We start from the raw sequence: 25,333 nt of genomic DNA on the forward strand, positions 1-25,333 counted from the left end.
ATTGGTAAAACTGCCTGTCAGTCAAGCTCCTTGTGAAGGGTCAACTATGATTTTAGAAGTGGGAAGTAGGAAATGTCTGATAGCACATGAAGGTAACATTAATATCCAGCTACATTTTAAGCTTCCTTGGCAGTCATGGCTTAATGGATAGAGAGTTGGACCTGTAACCTGAAGGTCGTGGGTTTGAGTCTCAGGTCCAGCAGGGATTGTAGGTGGGGGGAGTGAATGTACAGCACTCTCTCCACCCTCAATACCATAACTGAGGTGAGACCCTTGAGCAAGGCACCAAACCCCAAACTGCTCTCCAGGTGAAGCGTGCTTGGTGTACATATGCACCGCTCGAGGCTACAGAATACTATGTGCTTCTCATCATCATAGTGACAGCCCATATGGTTTCAGTGGAAAGAGTCTTCTAACGCTATCATTTCGTAGTGGTCTACTAAGAGCAAACTGTCTAGAGACGAGGGGATGGGTTGCCCTTTAAGACTTATCTGCACATAGTTCATTTATTCCTAAAATGGAAGCGTCAACTGTGCCCAGAACTGCTGTGAGAGTCGATGTCGCAGGAAAAAATGGTGTCTGAAATTTCTCTGCTTCGTGAAACACAATATCCTGTGCAATCCATTAAGCAGAGATGGCCAGTGAGTCACCAGCAATGCACAAATTAATGGATATGAAATGTAACTCACTCCCCACCCCATCCCACCAGCAGACAGAATGGTACTTTGCGAGAGCACAGCATCAACATTTCAATCGGCCCATTCCCTTCTGTGAGGGAAAGAGAGCGAGGGATAAAATGCGTGGGAGACACCGATGACTCAGACTGGATAAGACACACTTTTATCGGAAGGTCACTCAGGCTCTCCTCTCCAATTAAGCCAAGCTGAAAATGTTAAAAACTGGTTACTGGACTTTTTGGCGTACTAGATTTCAGAAGCATCCGAATATGTGCCAAAAACGATCCCGGTTCCCATAGGATAGAAAAATTACAACTGAGATGTCTTTCATATCTCAATTGTTTCTCCAGTATGTATATGTGCATGTGTGTCTGTGTAATATATATATATATATATATATATATATATATATATATATATATATATATATATGTCAACGGTTCACCATGCCTGTCACAACTCAGCACACAAAATTTCCCATCATCCCCTCTGGCTACCACCTGTGCGCCCTCAACAATCACAATCAACAATCAAAAAATGTATTTGTTGTTATTATTAAAACATTTTTTTACAATAAATAAGTAAATAAATAAATAATAACAAATATTTCTCATACCACGAAGACCAAATTATCATTTTTTTTCTTCCTACAAATTGGGTCTAAATACATTCATATATTTATTGTGTATATTTTGTTTCTCTTAAGTAATTTCACAAGAAGGAGTCAAGACAAGACTGAAAACTAAATGAAACTGAACTGAGTAAAGAAAGAGCAACCTTTATCTTATCTCTTCCTTTCTATGTTTGTTCTGACGTCACATAAAGAGTATCATCTTCGTTTGAGAACACTTGGAATCAGATAAATCGCTGATGGACATTCAGATAAGTCTGCAAATTTCAAATCTTCCTGGTCGTTAGTACGTTTCCCCCTAGTCAGATGCTAATGCTTCCTGCCATGTTATCCCCAACCCTCTTTTACATTCACTATGATGAATGGTAATGGCTGCATAGGGAGCAAGATGTGAGGTGGTGGACAGGGTAGGCAGAGGAAAGTGGGAACTTGTTTAGAGATTGAGCCAGTGCTTATGAATGAGTCATAGGGAGTGCAGCCCACATGAATGGGCAGGTGCCACTGCAATGAAAAAAGAGAAAGAGAAAGAGAGAGATGAGGGGGTGACCAAGAGGTATAGAAAGAGACCTAGATAGAGAGAGCGAGAGTTCCCTGGAAAGCTGATTAGGATCCAGCTCATGCCCACACATCCACCCACACACTCTTCCTCCTCCGTTTCTCTTCCTCCTCTTATGAGGATGATGAGCATAGGTTTCCTCTTGTCTGTGTCCACCTCCAGAACATTCTTCTGTGATTCTTCTTTATCTGTTGTGGTAAAAAAAAAACACTTGAATGGTCCTAATCTAAAGAAAGCACAACCACATAAATGTTTAACCAGGGAGGAATGATTCACATGAAAAGCTTTTCAGCCTTTGAATTTTCCTCCATTACTGAGAGCTAATGTGTAACTTACACACACACACACACACACACACATATATATATATATATATATATATAAAGATTATACTCACCCTCAAAATGTCTTTTGGGTGAACTGGACATCTTTGAAACCATGACTGTCCCCGTAGTCGTCTCGTTTACACAGTTGCTAATTGCTAGGATGCCCTGTGTGAATTCCGGGTGGTTGCTTACTGACCCAACCAGTAGCTTGAATGATATTCCAGTCTCTAAAGTTTCTCCAGTATAACTAAAATTGATCTTTTCATTCATTTTATGAATTACCAAATTCTTAAATGTAATCACTTAAAACGTAAACTTTCCTCAACAAGTCACATGATTTGGGGTATCATTCACTCAGTCTGTGGCACAAACGATGTTACATGTTATCACAATATCAACTTGCCGCTCAGCTTCACTCTGAAACATGCAGTGCATGCAGTGCTCTCTTAAATTTGGGATTAGGCTCTATATTGAATTTTAAGATTGACTGATGCACAATGAACTGCTTCAGTCTCACCCTATTAAATCATGACATTCCTTATCGCTGATTTGACAGCAAGTACAGTCACTATCCAAGACATCATAAAGATTAGTAATAATATTGTTAGCCAGCCTTAATAAATTACCATGGTAAACTGATTCAATCTTTGAACAAATCCTTATTTTATTGAAACAACTTAGACTTAGCATCTAAACATTTGTCAAAACAAGGCTACGCAATATAGTAAATGGCTCTCAGCTATGTCAAGACTATCATAGAACCTTCCACTATGACAGAAAGGAGCAACATAAGCACTCTTCACATAGGCATATGTCACAGATCGACCCAATCTGGCTGTCTCATAATCAGTGACTGTAAACGACGGGACTGCGATGACAGCAGCACAACAATTGTAAGTCTGTGGGTGTAACTACTACTAACTACTAACTCTTTATTAATTAATTAAAACAAAATAAAATACTTTAGATGCAATAAAGAGTCTGGGGAGTTGCTTGATAACACTGGCCTTGAGTTATTAGCCTGTCTAGCACAAATAGTACCGTGTGCTGCCACTTACTGTGAGTTCATTTAAATGCAGTTGACCTCTGCGTCTGTGATTTATAGGTGATGGAAGTCATTTCCCTGTGTCTGACACCGGAAAACACAAAAGAATGCACACCAAACCCAAGATGTGGCCGTGTTAAAAGAAAGACACAAAGGGGAGCACATTCTATTGTAGAAGTGTGACTATTCTGCTTGCCGCAGAATGACTCACAGTTGCCATGGCAACTTTACCACTCACCACTTTCTAATCGGCTATTTCAACAGCCCGACAGAGAGGACCAGAGCTGAGTAAAATGCTACATGCCGGAAATAATCAACGCATGGTGCTGGACAAAAATGGTTTTGTGACAGAAATTCTAAGTACACTTTTAAAAAGGTTCCAAAAGGCAGTGATGTCACAGAATAACTATTTTGGGTTCCCCAAAGAACCTTCAAATCAAACATTTGTGAATAAGCAAGTTTCCATCCAAAGAAAAAAACACAAAAAACATATCCGAACAAACACAAAAACCACCCAAAGAATCAAAGAGAACAAAATCGTCACTTCCTGATAAACTGAAGAAAATTAGAAAAAGCTACTGAATATAATAATTTTCATTTATAATAAATTATTTGCGCATCAAAGCGAGCAGACGAAATGCAATGAATGCAGTTATTGCTTTTGGAGGTGGATGCTGCAGTTTGGGAATGCAGTCGTAAGACATTTCTGGTAGGCAGTTATACAGAAATACTTTGATGACAAGAGAAGACTTTGCTCGGGCATTTCCGAATGACCATAACAACATTTCAGATGCAGTGGAATGAGATCAGTCTGCTGGTTAGTCATGTTTTGCCACGCCATAGCACAAAGTCACATGACTTTTTTTTGATGTGCTTGGAGGAATTTATTTGCAAAATAAATTTCCATCTCTCATTATTCACATTAACCGTTTTTCGCATAAGTCAAAAACCACCTCAAGCGAGCAAAAAAACTTTTTTGCGAATTAAGGTATTTTTATTTGAAATTCAGCATTTCCATTACTCGTTTCTGATGCGATACTTTAAAATGCGCATAAAAGCAGGATGATGGTAACATAGCTAGTGGACAGTTTTTAAAAGAACCATTTATAAAGAACACTTTAATAATCCAAAGAACCTTTTTCCACTATAAAGAACCTTTTGCAGTGATGGCATAGAAGAATCATTTCGCTACCTTTCAGTGAACCATTTTTTCTTGGTGCAAAGAAAATTGTAATAAGATTGTACACCTTAATGTACAATCAAAATGATCATTGTTCCTTGATTGTACACAAGCAAGCATTATTCCAACCAAGGGGGTAAGCTTTTAATAATCAAAACAGGACATTGTGAAAGTAACGAGTTCCCAGAAATAAAATGTACTTCTAGGTGTCCCGCTAGCATTATGTATTGAGGAACAAATGAACCATTTTAGATTTATTGCCATTTACTAGGATAATGACACTTTAAAAACTGTATTCTGACTGGTAAAGAAAATCAAGCTTAGATTATGAGCTTGGTACACATAATGAAATGTGTAATAGGGTTGGCCCTGTCTGACCTCATTTTAGATTATCAACTGAGAACTACAAATGCACTGGCAAAATTAACTACTTTTTCAATTTTAAATGGATGGACTATTGCAGAGGTCTCCAATTTCCAGATTGAGGTCTAGGAAGCAAGATTGGTTACAAATAACCTTGAATTAATTATTTGCACTTCTATACTTGATAAATACACAGGCTTAGTAAGACTATTCTGGTTATTTAGAATGTAATATCTTAGGGCATATGGCACGACTTTTTTCAGATCAGCATTGTTATTGTTAACTTAAACTAGTAATTTTGTTATTTGAAATTAAGTTGTTACTAAAACTCAAACTGAATATATGTGAAAGTTAATTTTAATGTAAACTGTCCTGAATCATAATACAGAAAAAATATATAATTTTAAAACATTTTTGTCACTCATTTAATTTTAAAGTAACATAAATTGCTTTCTGAAATTCTGCAAGTTACTATTGTTTAAATATTTAGTTACACTAAAACTGAAACTACAACCTCTTGCTAAAGTTACCATCTGTTTATGAGAACCTGCCTGCAGTTAATCTAAAGTGAGACACTGCTGGCTATTCATTTTAATATATACAGTATGCTTGTCTAACTTCACCTTGAGAATTTAAAATTGCTAACAAAATCACAGCAGCAGTTGCCAGCAATTCATGCGTCATGACCTCAAAGAAAAAGTATTTTTGCCAGCTCTCCGTGTTACACAAACTATGACTAATATTGCTTTTACCTCGTCACCAGGGAATAAAGCTCAATGTGTCGCCAATCAGATGCTATGGTGGAATAATGCTTGTCTGAAATGGTGTATGCTTTGGTACAAATCTTAATAAGCAAATGGATACAAGGAAGTCAAAGATCATTGAAAAAAGCTTTCTTGAGATTCTCCTCAAGGACAAATGACTGTGTGCATTTATAAGAAGTGAAAGAAAAAGAGAGGCAGAGAGAAAATGAGATCAACCCAGTGAACATCTATAAAATACATTTTATTTAACGTTCATTTAAGGGTGTGTTTACACTCGTACTTTGGTGCTCTTGGTTTACAGGGTCCAGACCAAAAAATAAAATGGTACATTTAGTCCTGGTTCGCTCAGTCTGCACACTGTTATTTTTAACCACAAACCTAAAGCAACAAAACAAAAGGGATAAGGATACTACCACAACCCAATTGGCTTTATGATGCATATTTTATTTAGAGCTTATACGTATATTTGTATGTCATATAAGAGCTTATAATATGTGTAAAGCAGTCAAAACAGAACAGCACAGGGAGTGACTTTCAGGGAGTCTCAGCCCGCTTCTTAAGTGTGTGCCAAAGTTCATTTAGCAGCATTCACACTTATTCAAATGAAACAGAGCAATCGCACCAGAGTTTGTTTAAATTTAAATTTAAAGTGTAAATGCACCCTAAGAGAACATGAAGGTTATTTGAGTTCAAACATACAGTAACTGCTCAGAAAACTGAAGTGTTTTCTCAATTAAACCCAAAATGATTGCCACAGCAGATGTCCTCGCACCAAAAGTCATTAACTTCTGAGGTTGATTTGTTTGAAAGGACAGACTAATCTTGCCCATGGTTGATAATGTTCTTAGGTCCAAGGAGAACAGATTAGCACATTTAGCATGAAAATAAACAGTGAGTCATGTTTTTAAGTATTATCATACCGTGGAAAAATTCAGCCTCTACTTACGTGGAATAGGTAGGTAATGAGCTTTATTTTATTTTTTTTACATATGGCAACATTCAGCAACAAAAGGGTGCAACTATGTGCACGGATGGTGTGTATATTTATGTTCCCTAACCATTACCTTGTGACAAAAGCGAGAACTTTGCCAGTTTCGCGGTGAGTCATCAAACCTTGCTTAGTCCCAAAAGGATGCAAATACAGAGTAAGGTCAAAGTTTCTTGATGAGGAATTCAGATAACAGCTGATTCACTCAGACATCATGGTCTTTATGAATATGTAAAAGACTACACCTGATCCATGTTAATCATGCAGAATGTAAATTTCAGCCTCACAAATGCACAAACAAGGGATGCGAAGCCACAAAAGTGAAAAGTTCTAGGATTCAAATGCATTTCCATGCAATTCAGTGTTGCCAAAGGAACATAATAAGAAGACAGCCTTAATGTGCTTAATGCTGCTCCTCAAGACAAGGACGTTTTCTGAAAGAAGTCATTAAATATGCATATGTTACAGCATGGTGCCTACATCCTACGGTAAATCCCCTTAACGCTGATATCTGCATGGAGCTGTGCTGTTAATTTTAAAGACCCGTCTGCCCTTTTGGTTGTTTAATTATTTATAAAGTTTCTTCTTCTTTCAACCTTTGGCTCATATCCTGCTTCATGTTGAGTACTGATGTGGCCTGTGACTGAAGGGTAATTTATTTCATAGAAGAGTAAATAACAGCTGCATCCTTCCTTCCATCCTGTTTTAGCACTGAATGAGTGCTATCCATGAAATAAGGATGGACGGGAAATATTGAATAATAGGACTTTATGTAATTATTCTGGTTGCTCTTCTTTCGAGGAAGAAATGCATTTGGGAAAAAAAGAAATGCAATTCTGTTTGAAAATATTCTAAATGGGATCATTTCATTTCAAATAATATAAAATATCAAAGAACAAGAAAAGTTGTATCAAATTTAATTAATTCCTTCATTTTTAGAAAACAGCAATTCATAACGTTTATCTTTTATGTTATATAAACAACCAGTCACAACAGGATATCGCTTTTTCGTTCTGACATGTCTAAACTAATGACCGTGGTATTGACAGTATATGAGTCAAATTAATTGAGAAACTTCTCCAAATGATTCATACATTTTTGTGATTCACTAAAAAGAAACAGCTTATAATGGTCCTCCGTGCAGAAATTTGACTTATTGTTTGCTTTTATGTTATCAAGTAATTCAGGAAATAATTGTTCAGTGCTGTTACAGCATCAGTGAAAGAAGAAATAACAGAATTGAATAGCATGTTCCATTTTTTTAAATGTTTTTAATAATTTTCCCCTATTAAAAAAATAAATAAATAAGCTTCCCCTAGTGTTCCCTATACACTGCTTACGCAAGAAAAGAGTTCGGGCGTGTGCTAGTTCTACTAGTGTTTTCATATTTTTTAGTAACAGCTAATAACTATTTATATTCACATTGTAAAGTTCATTAGGCTACATATATAGGTGGTTGTCACAGAATAGTTTTAAAGGTTTGAAGGACTTTGGTGACATTGCTGTATGAGATCAAACAGATTTGATTTTACTTGTGCTACCGGTCTCTCTCAATATAAGTTTTCAGTATCAGTAAATTGAGTGTAAAAATTTTATGGCTCTATGATTACACAGAGTATTGCCCAAGCATTATACACACAAAAAAAGGAATTATTAAGTGCAACAATAACAAATAACAAGGGGAACGAGGGGCAAAAAGCAAAGCGGGGTTAGTTGTAACTACAAAATCAGATTATTTTTAGTTCTTAAAAAATGCCATTATTTAAAAAAATAATAATATTTTTTTTTTAAATAAAATAAAGAATAATAATAATTATTTTATTTTATTTAACTATATATATATATATATATATATATATATATATATATATATATATTATATATATATATATCAAAATAAAATAAAAAACACAACATTTTTAGTTGTAATATGGTCGTTACAACATGCCCCTCGGATGTTACACTGTAATTATAAAACAAAGTGACATATTTGTACTAGACAAGTGTAAAATTACTGAAAAAAAACAACATGTGGATTTATACAAACTGAGAAAGTCAAAAAGTGTTACGTTGAGCCCTGCTCTCCCCTAATACATTTAAAATAACATTTTAAAGTGCCCCCATTATACCATTCTAACAGTTCCTAATATTGTTTCTCCAACAATACTACAACATGAATACAAGCATAAAAAACGCTTTCGTTTTCTCAAAATATGCATTTAATATAACCTCATTTTCCAGCGATTCTCAAACGATTCCTTTGAAGCATTTCAGAGATTCAGTCTCTCTAAACCCCTCCTTTCCGTGAGCCTGCTCTGCTCTGATTGGTCAGATGGCCCAGTCTGTCAGTAAAATGACGTGTTTGTGGGCGGGGTCAAGTTGTTCGCTGCCGGCCAACTAGAACATAGGTTGGAATTATGCAAATGTGTTACCCAGTGACGTTTAACTGTCACAGAAGTGGGATTTGAATGACTAACGACTCGTTTCAACTGTAGAGAGTAGATTCTTTATTTTGGGAGACAATAAATTTATTTATCGTGCACTTTCAGCTTTACAACTTTGCAGATCGTTTACATTCACACAGGGGGTTCATGCACTCATGATCTTAGGGGGCACGTGCCCCTCACTTTGAATGGGCATGAACACACTGCATGAAAGACAATATTGGAAATGGCATAATTGGGGCACTTTAAGTAATGAAAAAATGAGATTTTATAAGACACAACAATCTAAATGAGACTGGTTTCCCTCAAACTGCTTCAAAAGCATTACAAGAAAATTGCCTACATTTTCTCTACAGATGGGAGAAAATCTCTCTGACCACTCACCACTAACCTTAGATACAGACACAGCGGTGACAGCCGTCAGTCCGCGTTGTAGCTAAAAATACAGTTGAAAGCGTTTGATCGTTTCGTTGCTTATTTTCACACCATTAACAGGTCGTCGAGTCCATTCACCTCATAACAGCGCGAGAGCGGGAAAGGTGAGAAGCGGGAAAAGCTCCCATTCTCGCTCAGCCACACAAGCTCAAAACGCTGCCCCGGCGCGAGAATGTTACGCTTCAGTCATTTGTTGCCATGGCAACTGTGTTCTGACCGTCTGTGATAGCAAGCTTTCAAGAGTTGTGAACAGTCTATATATATAACTTATATTAAATGAGATTTTTTTTCCCCACTGAGGCGTTAAAACAGTAATGATTCTACTTCAATACAGTCAAAAATAAAAACAATGAGCCAATTTCGTCTTCTCTTCTGCAATCACAGTAAAGTTTTATATATATATATATATTATATATATATATATATATATATATATATATAGGCCTATACATTGCCAGAGCTTCATTATAAGTCAGTGCTACATTATATGAAAAAAAAAAAAAAACACAGAGATTTATGTATTTTCTTAATTCTGTAATTATCCTGATTTACACTAACCTGCTGGGAGAAGAAGAAAAAAACAGCCTAACCTGGTTAGCTGGTCTTAACTTGTATCCAGCCTGGCTGGTCCTTTTGCTGGTTTTAGAGAGATCTGGGCATTTTCGTAGATGACCAGGCTGGGAGATGAGCTTAAACCTCCTAAAATGGCCGGACTGCAAGACCAGCCATTTTTTAAAGCTTTGTTTAATTCTAATATCTTGCAACACATATAAAATCATAACAACAGTGCTATCTTAATCCTAATGTTATTATGACTTTATTGCATTAAGCTCCTTATATGGCAAGGTTGGTTATGTGACAAAGTTGTTTGCTATTTCAAACATATAATTTGTTTGTTTGTTGTTCACAATAGAGTGATACTGATTCAACAGCCAAAAAATGCAGATCATTTTTTGCCTCTTGTTTTGTATTGAGGGTCATTTTCAAGCATGTCATGAGTAAGACTAAATGCTTTGTCGTGATATCTCATCAGTGCATCACAATAGACCCTGCACCACATTATTCAACCAAATTAGTCCTCACTGTCATCTATGACTGTCTGTTGTTCAAAAATGAAACATCACTGCAGTAACTCCCATTAAAGCATTCAGTCAGTCTCTGATTACAATGTTTTAGCAGCGCTGTGTACAAATTAGTTGATTTGTTGTAGTTATTTAATCTATCACTCATACATTAGTGTTTGACATAAAAGAAAATAATAAACATTTGTGCTAATAAAGAACTGGAGCCTAGATCTAAAATGCATTTGCTAACTAGCTTTGCCCTCTCAACCTCTCTTCTTAAACACCTGCTACCAAGCATCTGAAGGCAATCTTAGCGCCTTTTGCTGTAGACCGGTGCACTGAGCAACACATCACGACTCACTCTCATCCCACACCCACGCATTTCAAACGCAATAGCATACAGTGGTTCAGTTTGCCAAGTGTCATAGAAGGTGCTAGTGCCATAACAGTGCCACCTACTGTACAGCTGGTAAAATGTGGAGATAGTATTAATCACTATAATCTTTCTTTTCAGCGCCATACTTCGGAGCTCATCATTACACGTGAATTCTATCGCAACATTCACAAACAGTGTGACTCACAAAATGTCCTGTTCAGTTTACATACAGCACGGATGCTGCTATATGAATGAGTTGCTAATCAGTCAACTCCCATGTTTTTTTTTGTTCAGGCAAAACCCCCTAAATATTACATGAAGCAAAAAGTCAATATCAAAGATGGCAACGTCCAAAACACTGGAAGGTTCTATCTCGGCTGACAAGATGCGAGTACCAGGCGTGAGTTTATCTGTCATGTTTTTAATAACTGACACCAACTTTTTACCTCAGTGGAGACCAGAGCACGAGCCACGTGTAAACTACAATTTTTGGATCCAAACCTTCAGATGACACACTGCTAAAATCTACCCCTACTCTGTGAGACACATTTAAAGGCAGGGTAGGTGATTTTGTTTAAATAACTTTGTTATGCTTATTGAAAGTCTCTTCACATCTCTATGTATTTATATAATCTGTGGAAGGCGTGTTCATGTTCCTCCAATCTTATCCTTCGGTCCGAGGGCTATGATAGGCTGTCCTACCTATCTGTCAACATATATGCATACCTCTGCGCACGCTGTTTGCATGATATGTCATCTGCGCATTCCACTATATTGCAGACGAAGCAAGATTGGAAGGAGTTATTATTGGAATATTATGAGCTTGTAGTTTAATGTTTTCTCACAAGTGAATGAGACATGAGGTAATCTGACAGCATTGCATTCAACCCTCTACCAATACCGTCTCTCGTTGTGCCGCTGGTTAGCCTGGTCTGCCTTTGGGCATTCGTGTGTTTTGGAGGAGGCGTGGCTTTGGAGAGTAATTTGAAGGGAGGGTGGGATCTTATGCTTTCAAAGCTAGCTTACCATTGATAGCCTCTCTGAAATCTCCTACCTAGTCTCAGCCTCAGACGTCACGCCCACGGACCGTTGGCTAGACGTCTGATGCATATGGGACACAAAAGTGGAAAAAACTTCAGGAGTGTCGAAGTAGTCATCGGATTGGTTGAATTCTACAGGATTTCTGCGAGACGTGTGTGTCGCGTTCTTTAACGCTTCACCTGGAAACAAAGATACCATGGCGCCAAACCCCCTCACGAAAGAAGAAAGCCATTGTGTTTACAACTGTGACGACGAGCGCTTATCAGGGTCAACTAAACGCAGGATTTTCAAAAGTATGTGAAATATTTAATGTTTGCGCCATAGAATCTTAATGTTATTGTACACTGTGACAATGAACGAAACAAACTGTGATTGGTTGTTTGACATGTCAGTCAAACGGCCTCATGGGCAGGCCTTGGCCAATGAAAGCTGCCATGAATTCCAGACCTTCAGTCTAAAGGTCTGGCTACGTGAGACTATCTCCTACACTACCTTTAACATATTACCAGTATAAGACGACAGACGTGACAGACGAAATTGTACATTAAGGCTCCGTTCACACAGCAGGTGTTAGCTTGTGTTAATTAACATGAGTTATCTGCAACAGAAAATGTAACAATGTCGCAACATAATACTGAATATATTGTACAGCGCAATCAACATAGTCTGCAAATGGAATAGTAGCATAGTAGTGATTCCTAAAGAAGAACCTAGTTATTTGTTCTGTAATTGTATTAGCGAAATGTAGGCTATCTAATGACTCGGTTCTTTTTGTGAACCAGAAACATACAGCGTCAAGTGGTCAAATTTAGAAAGGAATGACTAATGAATCTAATCTTTTTGTTCACCAATAACATGCAGGGCAAAGTTGTCAGATTCCCCAATGAATGACTCTATAGCAAACATTACAGTGAATTGTTTAAATGACAGCATGTTTTCAGAAGTGTTTTATAAAAATGAATTCAGTATTTTGTATTGTTTTAGAGGTGTTAATATATAGTTAAGGCCAAATTGGACTGCATTTATGCCGCCTCTATAAAGACTCGCGAAAAGTCTGTGTAATATATTGCAGTAATAGTGTTCATTGTATTTTATTAATGAAATTATCTAATATTTTCACCATGGATTTGCATATTTATTTCTTGAAAATACCAAAAGAATCCTTAATGAAACCATTTAGCAGACACCTTCAAAGAGACTTTAAAAAGTAGGCTAATCATTCCTTAAACTACTACTTACTATACTGTATCAAATTAAATCAAAAAGTGTATCATGGAGCACAATCATGAAAATGTATATTTTTGTATAGCTTCCTCTATATCTTATTTATTCAGACTTTGTCTGTTTATTTCCAACCGGGTTTTAGAGTCATTATTACCCTCTACAAATAGATGCTACCTTAATTGTTTACTTTGTCAGTTCGATAGCAAACTGTGCATGATGTTTGTGTCCTCTTCACTGGCATAGGCCTGAGCAGACATCAGTGTAGGATGCTTCCCATTGCCCCGAGGCTCCCAGGCTTCCTGCCAGTGTGCTCTCCTTTTAGTCTGTGTTGCGTCAAAGCACGTCCTTTGCAGCAAGATCTACACCCCACAGCGTAGCCGGCTAAGAGGGATTAACTTACCCATCAATGAACAGCTGGAGGGACTTTAAATGGCCATTTAGAAGGAGGCAAGTTGTGTTGATGTGAGGGGGTGAATGAATTAGTCACATACTTCCTCTTTGGTGGATTTTTCAATCAGAAACACACATGGGAAGGGAATTAGCTGATTATTTTATATGTGTTTGTGTGGCAAAAAAACTAAAGGGAATTTTTGATGCCAGAATCTTCAAATGTGGGGTTTTACTTCACTTTGTTATTAATGGATGATTACTGCACATTGTTTATGACAAAATTTGGGCTTTTTAATGGCATTAGGCATATGCGGCTGTTCCCAGTTGAGCTTTTATTCTGCATCATAGATGTGAATCAAAGCTTTTATCTCATTATGCAACAAAATTAATCATCGGTTTATTCTGTTCTGTTAAAATCCCTAAATCAAATCAGCAAACATCATTAGTATCAGCATTATCCAATATAATCATATTAGCAAAACATCTTTATAATTTATGTATTTATTGTTAAATAGAACTAAGGGCATCTACTCCAAATATTATAAAATAATGAATAATAGGTCCTTGATGATTAGATTAATGACCATCACATGCATATTTTATTTAAGGTTCATCAAGAAAAAGGCACAGTATTTTCGGGTTGCTTCTTTATCAGGTAATGCATTATTGACGAAATTCCAATCAGCGAATTTGATCACAAGCCGTATACAATTGGCAAATGTGTAATTCATTATTCTTGGTCTAGACAGGAATGAACTATTCAGTCTTGCTTCATACAACCATAGGTAGAGGGCAGCATTGCTAAATAATGAGGCTTGAAACACTAGCTGCAGTATAAAACTGTCAATGGAATTACTATGAATTATAGTTCATTTTAACGATTACTAAACATATTAGTTAACATTAGTTTGGCTTGACATATTACAAATGCCACAGAATTGAATGCCAGTGTATTAATTTATGTAATCATAAAAATCCCTGATTATTCCAGGTAAAAATGCTTTTTTTGTATAGCTATATAGCATTGTTATCCTTTTACATTAACATATTATTTTGGTTTGACATATTACAAATGTTCCAGCTTCTCATGTTGTCATAAAAAAAAACGTTTAAGCTGCTTAAGTTACATTTTAGTGTATTATTATTATTATAAAATTATTTTTAAATAATTTATAGAGATGGCAATAGAGTAACTTCTATCTAAATTATTGAATAATTTATTATTATTATTATTATTATTATTAGATACACTTGAACCATTTTTATTGACTAATTTTATATTTAATAATTATTATTTTATTTTTATATAAATTATTATTATTGCTATTTTAATAAACAAATAACATACTTGTGTATTATTATTATTGTATATTTTAATTTAAATTAAATTTCTGTTCCATAATTCTTTGATATTTCCAGGTTTTTTTTTTTTTAAATATATATTTTCTATAGCTATAGCATTTTATGCTTTACAGCCAAAACATATAATAGTCATCAAGGCTTACATTTCAACCACTGAATAAATGTATGGCAACTGTAAAAACATTCACAGCTTACATTCTGTACTTTCCCCCCTCCTTTCTAGCAGGATCAGACCATTTTCAGATTCTGTCAAAGTGGTGCCACAGCCGCGGTGTGTTTTTCATCACTGCAAATCAAAATCAGACATTTTTCAGTAAGTTCTTGCACTCACTTTTGCAGCTCATAAATATTGTGATCTTCAACTGATAATTATGAATAAGTGTTAGAAGAATAATGGAAAACAGCACTAAGTGAGTTTCTGTAGATCCAAACCATGTGAGTGCTTCCTTCGGCCACCCACCTCAAGGTCAGCATTCGCTGGGAATTACTGTACATCAACAGAACACCCCCTTTTTTATAAACCTAGATATAGACGGTTCATGTGATACTTTGATACTTCGATACTCCTGATTTTTTTCTCCCCCTCGGAGATCAAAGACCCTCCATTGAGGATCAAGCCATATGGGGAGAACCTGTAAAATATTATCTGGCATGCAATATCATACCACAGCGACGGGAGGAAGGCAGGGTGTGCCAGTGAAGAAAGCATGCCAGCACATGACTATGGGAGTTTACATCAGAACCCAAATCGTCAATATAAACCATGTGTTCCACTCTCAAGGAACTCCTTGTCTTGAACACAACATCTTAATGAGCTCCATGCTCGGCGGATGGTGGTTTTCCACATGACTGAACGGCCCACAGACACACTAAGTCTCATCTATTTAGCGGTCACGCCGTTGACTTCCAGGCCACGTTTTAATGGAAGTCACGTGCTGATAGGTGACAGTCCGCAGATACTGCTGCCAGGCCCCACCGGTGACTGCAGCATTGTTTATCTGAGTTTATCTGGCCACAGGTGTGTCTTATCAGTTACTTAAACTGTATAATAGCTAAGATATTCAGCTGAATTAAGCCTAATTTTGCCCACCGGTTGGAGAAATTCTTGCACACAGACTTCTACAAAATTGACGGGATTATTTACGGGATTTTCATTAAAATAAAACCACAAAGTATCTTGAATGAAGCCAGAGCATCAGCAGACAAAAATCACACACACACACACACACACACACACACACACACACACACAGACACACGCACACACACACACACACGCACGCACGCACACACACACACACATATATATATCATCATTGACAATTTTCATTGGCCTTTTATTTTTCTGCAGGTGATTTTATTTGTACAAATAGCACTTCCACTAAAATGTGACTACAACGACTGTGGTTTAAGACATTTTGCACATTATAAATGTATATCTTCGATTTATTACCTCTGTTATAAATACTACAAGTAAATACTAAAGGAAGCCGGGCTAGCTAGTTGTTACAAGAGATAAATCTCAGTAACTATGAGGTTTTGGTTCAAACTGTAATTACACAAATTGAGTGTTTTCTCTAGCAGTGGTTTTGTATGTTGGTCAGACAAGATTCAACTTTATAATTAAGGTAGACTTTAACTGAAAGGTGGATATTTTTGCTGAGGATAAGGGTATGTTTTTTTATTCAAGGGTAATGCTATATTGAGGTAAGCTTACAATAAGTAAACTTTACAATACATATTATGTATGTGTGTGTGTGTTAATTTTTTATTTTGTTTTTGGAAACATAGATATATATATATTATATATATATATTATATATATATATATATATATATCTTTAAAAAAAAAACTTGCTATGTGTACTGTGTTAGGCTAACCGAGATTTGTCATTTGCACTTACATATTATTGCTCTTTTGATTGCTTCTATTGTCCTCATTTGTAAAAATGACTTAATGTAATATATATATATATATATATATATATTATTCACTTATAAATAATATAATATATATTATATATATATATATATAGCCTACAATGTATTTTTTATTTTATTTATTTAATTTTAAGTTTTATTTATTTTATTATTATTATTATTATTATTATTATTATTCTTTTTTTTTTTTTTTTTTTTTTTTGGTAAAGCAAGAATTTGAATTTAAAAAGTAAACCTACCATGAGAAATATTCATAGACTTACTTGCATATACATTTGCCATTAAAGTTATCTTGGTAAATTTCTTGGTTAAGTCTGAGTTCAGACGGACCGAGATGAAGTGTGGGAGTTTTTCAGCCTCATATCCGAGAACTGACTCAAGTACACAACTGCATCAGCGACCTAACTGGCTGAAATTATCGCCCATCCCAGAAGCATAATTTACTCGGACAAAATATTTATACAGAGGCGGACCGAAATCACTTACAACAAGCCCATTCACGAAACCGAGTGGAAACAGCCCACGTTACCAGCTCTCGAGACTTCTGATCAGGCTCAGCACTTTTAAGGAACGCCGCTGCTTCAAACATCTGCGCAAAGACGTACTCAGCAGCATCATGAACTTTTTGGCTGCACTACACTGTGTGATACTTATAACAGTTTGCGAAATATTTGAAGATCATCGAACGAACGGTAAGTGAACGACTTTACAATATTCTGCTTTTCATTATTAGCTTTCTTAATTAGTTGCTTTAGAAGTTAGACAACCGATGCAAGTAGGCTACTAATCGAGATATTAGTATATGTTTTTATGTGCGTGAAATAAACACGTTGGCAGCGTTAATTTATAATGATGACATTACATAAATAACGAACTTACGTTCAGTGGATGACAGCGATCGAGAAACTGTTGCTATGGTTACCTGCTCCTCGCGCAAAGGCGATTTCTGTTATATATATATATATATATATATATATTTATATATATATATATATATACAGTACAGGTCAAAAGTTTGGAAACATTACTATTTTTAATGTTTTTGAAAGAAGTTTCTTCTGCTCATCAAGCCTTCATTTTATTTGATCAAAAATACAGAAAAAAAATGTAATATTGTGATATATTATTACAATTTAAAATAATTGTTTTAAAATTTATTATACTTTAAATTATCATTTATTTCTGTGATACAAAGCTGAATTTTTAGGATCATTATCACATGATCCTTTAGAAATCATTCTAAGTTGGAAACAGTTCTGCTGCTTAATATTTTTTCAGAACATGTGATACTTTTTTAGGATACTTTGATGAAAAAAAAAAGAAGCTATGTTTTTAAAATATAAATATTTTGTAATAACAATATACACTACTGGTCAGTAATTTGGGGTCAGTATTTTTTTTTCTTTCTTTTTTTTTAAATAAAATCAATACTTTTATTCAGCAAGGATGTGTTAAATTGATAAAAAGTGATAGTATGATAGTGATAGTGTTTTTTTCTGTATTTTTGATCAAATAAATGCAGGCTTGATGAGCAGAAGGGACTTCTTTCAAAAACATTAAAAATAGTAATGTTTCCAAACTTTTGACCTGCCTCATTTTTTCTGACCAGCCTCACCCCTTAGTATCAAATGGTACAGTTGTGTTTGTGTAAATGCATTTATGCCAACTGAGCAGAATTAAACAGTCTATGTAAAGACAGCTAAAATGCCCCTTCAAAAGTATATAACTAAAGGTTAATTCTAAAGGTTTTACTTATTAACAAGTGTGTCAATTCCCGTAATCCTGCAATAAAATTCCCCCTTTTCCTCGTAACATGTGAGATATTTTTCATATGACATACTTTATTGGGTATTATGACATATCTGAGATCATCTTTGTTTTAGTCATCAAATACTTTCCAGTTTCATGCGTGCAACTGTGAGGGAAGGAATGGAGAAAATGCATCACAAGTTGATGTCAGGGTTGTATTGTTGGCAGTATCTCTGAGATATCTCATTCTGTATTTGTTTGTGTAGCTGGCATGTGCTGGCTGCAGCAGGGTCCGGAGCACCGCTGTGATATGGTGCTCATGAGAGGCGTGAGCAGGGAAGAGTGCTGTGCGGCCGGCCGTCTGGACACCGCCTGGTCCAATACCAGTCTGCCTATCAATGAAGTCAGCCTGCTGGGATTCCTGGGAATAGTTTCCTGTAAGCCGTGCAAAGGTACCGACTCGTATTTACCCTCCTTTCTGAGATCTCAGCAGGTAGACTGGGTTGTCCCATTCCAACTTGTTGATATCAGTGAGAGACTCTGTGCTGAAGTCTTCTTGAACTGGTTACTACACTCACAAAAAAAGGTATACACCTTCGGTACAGAGGTGTATACCACCCCAGGGACAATATTTGTACCTTTTTTTTTTTTCTTGAGTGTTTACCATTTTAAGCCTTCTACACACATTAGGGAACATTCCTGATTTGCAAATTAGGGCTGAACCCATTTTGGTTGAAGAGATAAAATCTAGTACTGTAGGCCAAATGCTGGTTTGGAGCGTTTTCTTTGCCAATGCAATTCTTCAGCAAGTTTAAAAAGCGTGGATCTACACCAGATGTTTTGTTTAACTTTCCCCGGCTGTTGTGGAAATCATTTACTACTGAATGCCTTGGTCAGGTACGTAGGTTCATATAAGGGCTCCAAACCTCTACTATTATCAGACATTTTAAACACAGAGTGTTATTACTGGAGTAAACAAGTTAGCTGACGTGATAATTAGAAAGAATTTCCTCAGCCCAGTAAGCTCATAATTGTGCTCAAAATTGTAGTTTTGTGGCTTTTGGTGCATATCTATTAGCTTTGAGGTAATCTCTATGATTGTGCACTCTTAAAATTCAATTTTAGCAGGTAATTTTAGCAGATAGATGCATTTAAAATTTATAGTCATCCTCCTCCAGGGAAACCAAGAAACTGATGAGTCATCCTGCTCTCACTCATTTCATCCAATCAGATGTTCTCCAGAATAAGAATGTTCCTCCCACTAAAGTTGTAGTGACATTAGCAAAATTTTGGTGTCCAAAAATGGTCCATTGACTATTGTCAACAGTGTTGTGAAGTCACTTTTGACCAACGTTGCACAATCTTTGTGGGGAAATAATTTGCCCTTACACAAAATTCCTGATCACGTCAATTCTGGTTGAAATGACTGTCTTTCTATCTTTCTTTCTGCCAGCTAAAACTGTCAAACAATGTAACCGCATGTAACCAGCAAGTTAACTAACAAAATTTCCAGATTGCATGAATTCCTATTTAAATTATTGGATTTTGTCTGTAAAAAATTCAGAACAATGGTTAATGTGACTGCACTTTAATATGACCTACATCTGATTATCAATAGCACATTAAAATGTGAAATTCCTGATTGCGTGGATTTCGCCCTCATAAGAAAGTACTGAATTTCTATTGAAGTAACTAGATTTCACTTGCAGAATTTTGCTGAACAATAGTAAATGTGATTGCACATTAATATTACCTACTTCAGATTAGCAATAGCGAGTTGCAAATCACAATTCCAAATTGTGTGGATTTTGCCCTCATACGAAATTCCAGATTGTGTGGATTTCTATTGATATAACTGGATTGCAGAAATTCGCTAAACAACGGTAAATGTGTCTGCATCTTAATACAGCCTTCTTCTGATTAGCAAAAGAAAGTTGTAAATTGAAAATTTACTGTACTGATGTAAATTAAATTTTGCCTTAACGCAATTTTTTTTCAGATTGCATGAATTCCTATTGAAATTACTGGATTTTGTCTTTAAAAAACTTCTGAACAATGGTAAATGTGACTGCACCTTAATATGACCTACATCTGATTAGCAATAACACATTGCAATGCAAAATTCCTGATTGCGTGGATTTTGCCCTCATACGAAATTCACAATTGTGTGGATTTCTATTGAAATAACTGGATTTTACATTTACAGAAATTCACTGAACAATGGTAAAATGCGTGACTGCACCTTAATATGACCTACTTCTGATTAGTAATAGCAAGTTGCAAATCAAAATTCCAGATTGTGTGGATTTCGCCTTCATATGAAATTCCTGATTACACAGATCCTTAATGAAATGACTGGATTCCATCCCGCAGTTTTAATACACCCCATATCTGAATAGCAATAGCAAAGTGCAAACTGAAATTCTAGATATAATTTCCCAATGCTTATTGGAAAGCAGACTTGTTTTGCCTTTCCCTCTCGGAGATGACTGAATTCCAGCACACCGCAACGAAAAATGTGTGCCACATGCTGGAGAGGTCTGGTCCTCATAAGCCTCAAACACAATCAGCATCATTAGACACTTGGGGTGAGGGGGGTGAAGAAACACTGGAAGTGAAAGTCTGTTATATTGTTTGTTCCATGGCGCTTACTTCCCATTATCATAAAACTGTATGGACTATCGGACCCTACTGTGTGACCTCCCCAGTGTGTTCTCAATGTCAAAACGCTTCAAAGCATTCCTGAAAACTCAACTCACGCTTAGCGTCTGTCCGGCGCATTTCCTTACATTTGTTTTTCCGGGGGCAGACAAGGCAGTTCGTAAATCATGTGTGACTGCCGGCAGATCTTGAGGAAACATGACAGGGTTATGCTGGGATTTCCAGCGGAGGTGGAGGTATCTTATTCGGCCTTGGGTGATTTGGTTGGCTTCACGGGGAAGGGGAGCAACAGGATATTAAAGAACTTGCAGGAATGGGAACCAGAAGCTGGGATAACGGGGCCTGAATCGTAGAAACGGTTTCTGATGTGTTTGGTTTGCTCTGGCTAGTATAGACAATTATTGGACAATGTCAGTGGCTGACTCACTGACTAAGAATGACTCAACTTGGAATTGAGTTCAAGAGAGTCGATGTTAGCATGTTGCTAAGCTATTGGCGTGATATGCATAAAAATACAAATATGAGGCGACAGAACTATTTTATCAATGCTTTTCAGGGTTGCACTTTATTTTACAGTACGTGTACTTACATGTACTTATAGTGTACTTACGGTGTATTTATCTAAGAAAGTTCTGGTAATACAAGGTAACTACATGGGTTAAGGTTAGGTTTAGGGGTAGGTTCAGGGTTAGTACCTAGGTATTACATAGTTATTGTAATTACTATAATAAGTACATAGTATGTACATGAGGAACAGGACTGTAAAATAAAGTTCTACCCTTTTCAGTATTAAATGAATATATAGGTTTCCTTATAATCAACTTTTGTCCACCAATGTTCTCCTGCAGAGAACTGCGAGGGGGTCAACTGCGGCCCTGGAAAGGTGTGCAGGATGAAGTCTGGACGTCCCCAGTGCGTATGCTCTCCAGACTGTTCCAACATCTCCACTAAACACTCAGTGTGTGGGAGCGATGGGAACTCGTACAAGGACGAGTGCGCACTCCTGATGGCTCGCTGCAGAGGTCACCCTGACCTGGAGATTATGTACCAGGGGGAATGCAAAAGTACGCTGCTGATTTTCAGGTTCCACTCGCTGAGTCCATTATTTTGGTAAAATGTTTTGCAGACTGACTGAAAAGCTTCAGCTTCAGATTATTACCAGGACTGAATTATAAATTCATATTTACCAGATGTATTCTGACAGGCTTGTAATAATATTTACCAGTCCCTTGTGAAAAAGCGCACTGGATTGTATTGAATATAAGTGACTGCAAACATTACATTAAGTTTGCACTTTCTTATTCGTAAAGTACATTATACTTCTATACTAAGTACTCTTTTTTTCCACAAGGGATGTCCAAAATTAAGCATTAAAATTGGCTTTCTGTTTTTTTTTTTGCTAAATAGTATAGAAAGTAGTATGGACCCTGGTGGTCTCTTGCATGTTGCATCTTCTTCTAAATAGGATTTTTCCATAATTTTCTTGATTCTTGACACTATTCTTTCAGAGTCCTGCTCGAATGTCGTATGTCCTGGGACGCATACCTGCGTGACAGACCAGACCAACAGTGCCCACTGCGTCATGTGCCGCACTGCACCCTGCCCGATGCCCATGGTCACTGAGCAAACCATCTGTGGCAATGATAACACCACTTACCCCAGTGCCTGCCACCTGCGTAGGGCTACCTGTTTTTTGGGTCGATCCATAGGGGTCCGCCATTATGGACACTGCAGAAGTACGTTTTTACACACCTGCAAGATTCTGATATATCCACATTGGATTTGTTAACTCATTTTACCATTGTGTCTTACAGGAAATGAAGAAAGTGAGGAGAATTCACTCTTCTGAGGATGTCAAGAGCATATCCACTCCCTGTACATATTATGATGGCACATAAGACGTGAGAGAACCTGTTTGAAACCATATAGTCTCACAACACGGTTCTCTGTTCCAAAGAACCACTACTAGTATTTTATACGCATGCAATTCATACTTAAAGAAAATGTGTGGTTTTAACAGGAGAACTGAACTGATGAATTGACAGTGTGCATATTGTAAATATACTACAAGTTACTATTTATTGGAGAAAAGTAAGGAAGTCAGTGTTATTTATGTGTTAACACCCTATATCCGTACATCAGCTGCATTTATCAAAGTATTTATTGTGGGGTTTGCTTCAGTTTTCATGTAAACGTCAAAACATGCACATTCCCGTACTGGATAAAAATGTCTATTCCCCCAAACAAAGAGCTATTTTTTGTCAATTAAATATTTTAGAACATAACATTTGGTGTTTTTGATATTATTTTATGGTTTTTAATATTTTATATTATTTATATGTGTTTTATTATTATATTAACTGTTAAGTCCCATGGTTTTCCAGACCTGAAAATGATCATTTTTAAAAATTTTCCTAGTTTTCTAGGCCAGTGGGAACCTTGACATGAGCTCTCTGTATGCCAGACATAGTATATCAGCATTATCAGCCATGAGCTTTTTGACAACTCTACTATGAACAAAGCACATAGAATATTAACCAGCAAAAACGATGACCAAACACCACTGAACATTCCTAAGTACAGCTTTCCCAAAAACGTGCCTCTCTGCAAAAGCCATGTGGAGTCCCAGTTGAAATTCTAATGGACATGGGAGACTACTTACTCATTGAGATAAAGTGTTGTGCGTGTACTGTTTGTATTCAGAGGGATTACTCAGCCAAAACAGCTACGCTTCCAGGCCACGTTCACACTGACGTGAAGACCAAACTGAGCCACCCACCCACCAAGCAATGAAATCACCAGCTACAGTCTGATGGCAGCAGTTTTTTACGAGGATGCTGGGAATGTACTGTTAAATTATGTACAGTACATTCTACTGTTGTAATGGTTTTCACATTGTCGGGTTGTGTTTTTGTCGTTTTGTGTGTGTTTGAGTTTTATGGTTGCTTGACCTTGTTGTATACTTAAAAGGTCATAAGGAGTATTTCAATGACTAGGTGTTTTATCTGACTCCCAGTAAATCATATTGTGTAATGCAAAAAGCAGCAGATAATTTGGTAGATGCAGATATTTGTGTAAATCATCATTGTACAAGTTTGTAGTCAGTAGATATTTAACCTTCCTGTAAATAGAGAGCTTTTGCAGTATCTGAATATATACTGTAAAATTCAGTTTATTCAATTGCATATTTTTGTATTGTTTACTTACACTTTTTTTTTATTAAAACACAAAATTAATGTTGTGTTAATATGATTCTAATGGATTTTGCTGATTTCGAAAGCCCATTCATGTCATTCAGTTTGACAAATTGATAAAACAATTAAAAAATCAATTGTTTAAATATACAGATAAAATAGATAAAATATAATTTTATAAAAACTATATATATATATATATATATATATATATATATATATATATATATATATATATATATATATATAATTCAATATAATGCTATTGATAGTTTTAAATAATGATACATTTAAAAAATTGTTATTTATAATATTTAACAGTGAAGTGATAATGGCATTTTTTTATATACCTATGAATTTCCATATTCTGCATTAAAATGTCTAGAAACATATTTCTTGCCAATGAAAAGTTAGAAACTTAGAAAATTTCTAGTATGTTTCTATAAAATTTGATAAATATTTAATATTAGTTTATATGTTTTTTTATTATCATTATTATTATAAAAATTATTTACATGGGACATGAAAATGATCATTTTAAAACATTTCCCTAGTTTTGTATATTTTATTTAAGACCATTGATATTTCAACCTTACTGCAAATAGAGACCTTCTGCGGTATCTGAATACATACTGTAATTTGCGTATTTTTGTATTATTCACTTATGTTTGTTTTCATTAAAAACATTTTACTGTGTTAATATGAGTTTCATAATTGTTGATGATTCATGTTTAAGATTTTGTCCAAATTCATGGCATTCAGTTTGAGAAATTGTTAAAACAATTAGCCACAGATATACACAGATATAACACAGATATTATAATTTCAAAAAATTAAAATCATATTTTTATTTCAAGTTTTGCAAATGTTAATAATATCATAAGAATATTAGAATTAAAAATATTTATTCCTAATTTGTCAA

At 35.8% G+C, this 25,333-nt stretch overlaps 1 protein-coding gene across 3 annotated transcripts; it reads left to right on the forward strand.

Moving 5' to 3' along the window:
• The first annotated feature begins 17,099 nt into the window (after positions 1-17,099).
• On the forward strand, positions 17,100-24,559 carry LOC109091625 (follistatin-related protein 3-like). Of its 3 annotated transcripts, none has more exons than XR_006157913.1 (6): positions 17,100-17,499; positions 18,823-19,008; positions 22,066-22,281; positions 22,726-22,953; positions 23,032-23,118; positions 23,636-24,559. XR_006157913.1 is itself a non-coding variant. In XM_019105410.2 (5 exons), exons 1-5 carry the CDS (start codon positions 17,424-17,426, stop codon positions 23,064-23,066), a joined length of 741 nt encoding a protein of 246 aa, XP_018960955.2. In that variant the 5' UTR covers positions 17,102-17,423; the 3' UTR covers positions 23,067-23,502. The 3 variants fall into 3 exon arrangements, 1 of the variants encoding a protein (XP_018960955.2); XR_006157914.1 differs by having other exon boundaries at positions 23,921-24,559; XM_019105410.2 differs by lacking the exon at positions 23,636-24,559 and having other exon boundaries at positions 17,102-17,499; positions 23,032-23,502.
• The last annotated feature ends 774 nt before the right edge of the window (positions 24,560-25,333 follow it).

This window comes from Cyprinus carpio, chromosome B22 (assembly GCF_018340385.1).
Source record: "Cyprinus carpio isolate SPL01 chromosome B22, ASM1834038v1, whole genome shotgun sequence".
NCBI classification, from domain to species: domain Eukaryota; kingdom Metazoa; phylum Chordata; class Actinopteri; order Cypriniformes; family Cyprinidae; genus Cyprinus; species Cyprinus carpio.

What these genes read in the sequence shown, in the direction of transcription:
- LOC109091625 (XM_019105410.2), top strand. Translation starts at nt 17,424, where the DNA reads ATGAACTTTTTGGCTGCACTACACTGTGTGATACTTATAACAGTTTGC. An exon ending in TGAAGATCATCGAACGAACG is followed by an intron (nt 17,500 to 18,822) that starts GTAAGTGAACGA and finishes TTGTTTGTGTAG; the next exon opens with CTGGCATGTGCTGGCTGCAG. An exon ending in CCATTATGGACACTGCAGAA is followed by an intron (nt 22,954 to 23,031) that starts GTACGTTTTTAC and finishes TGTGTCTTACAG; the next exon opens with GAAATGAAGAAAGTGAGGAG.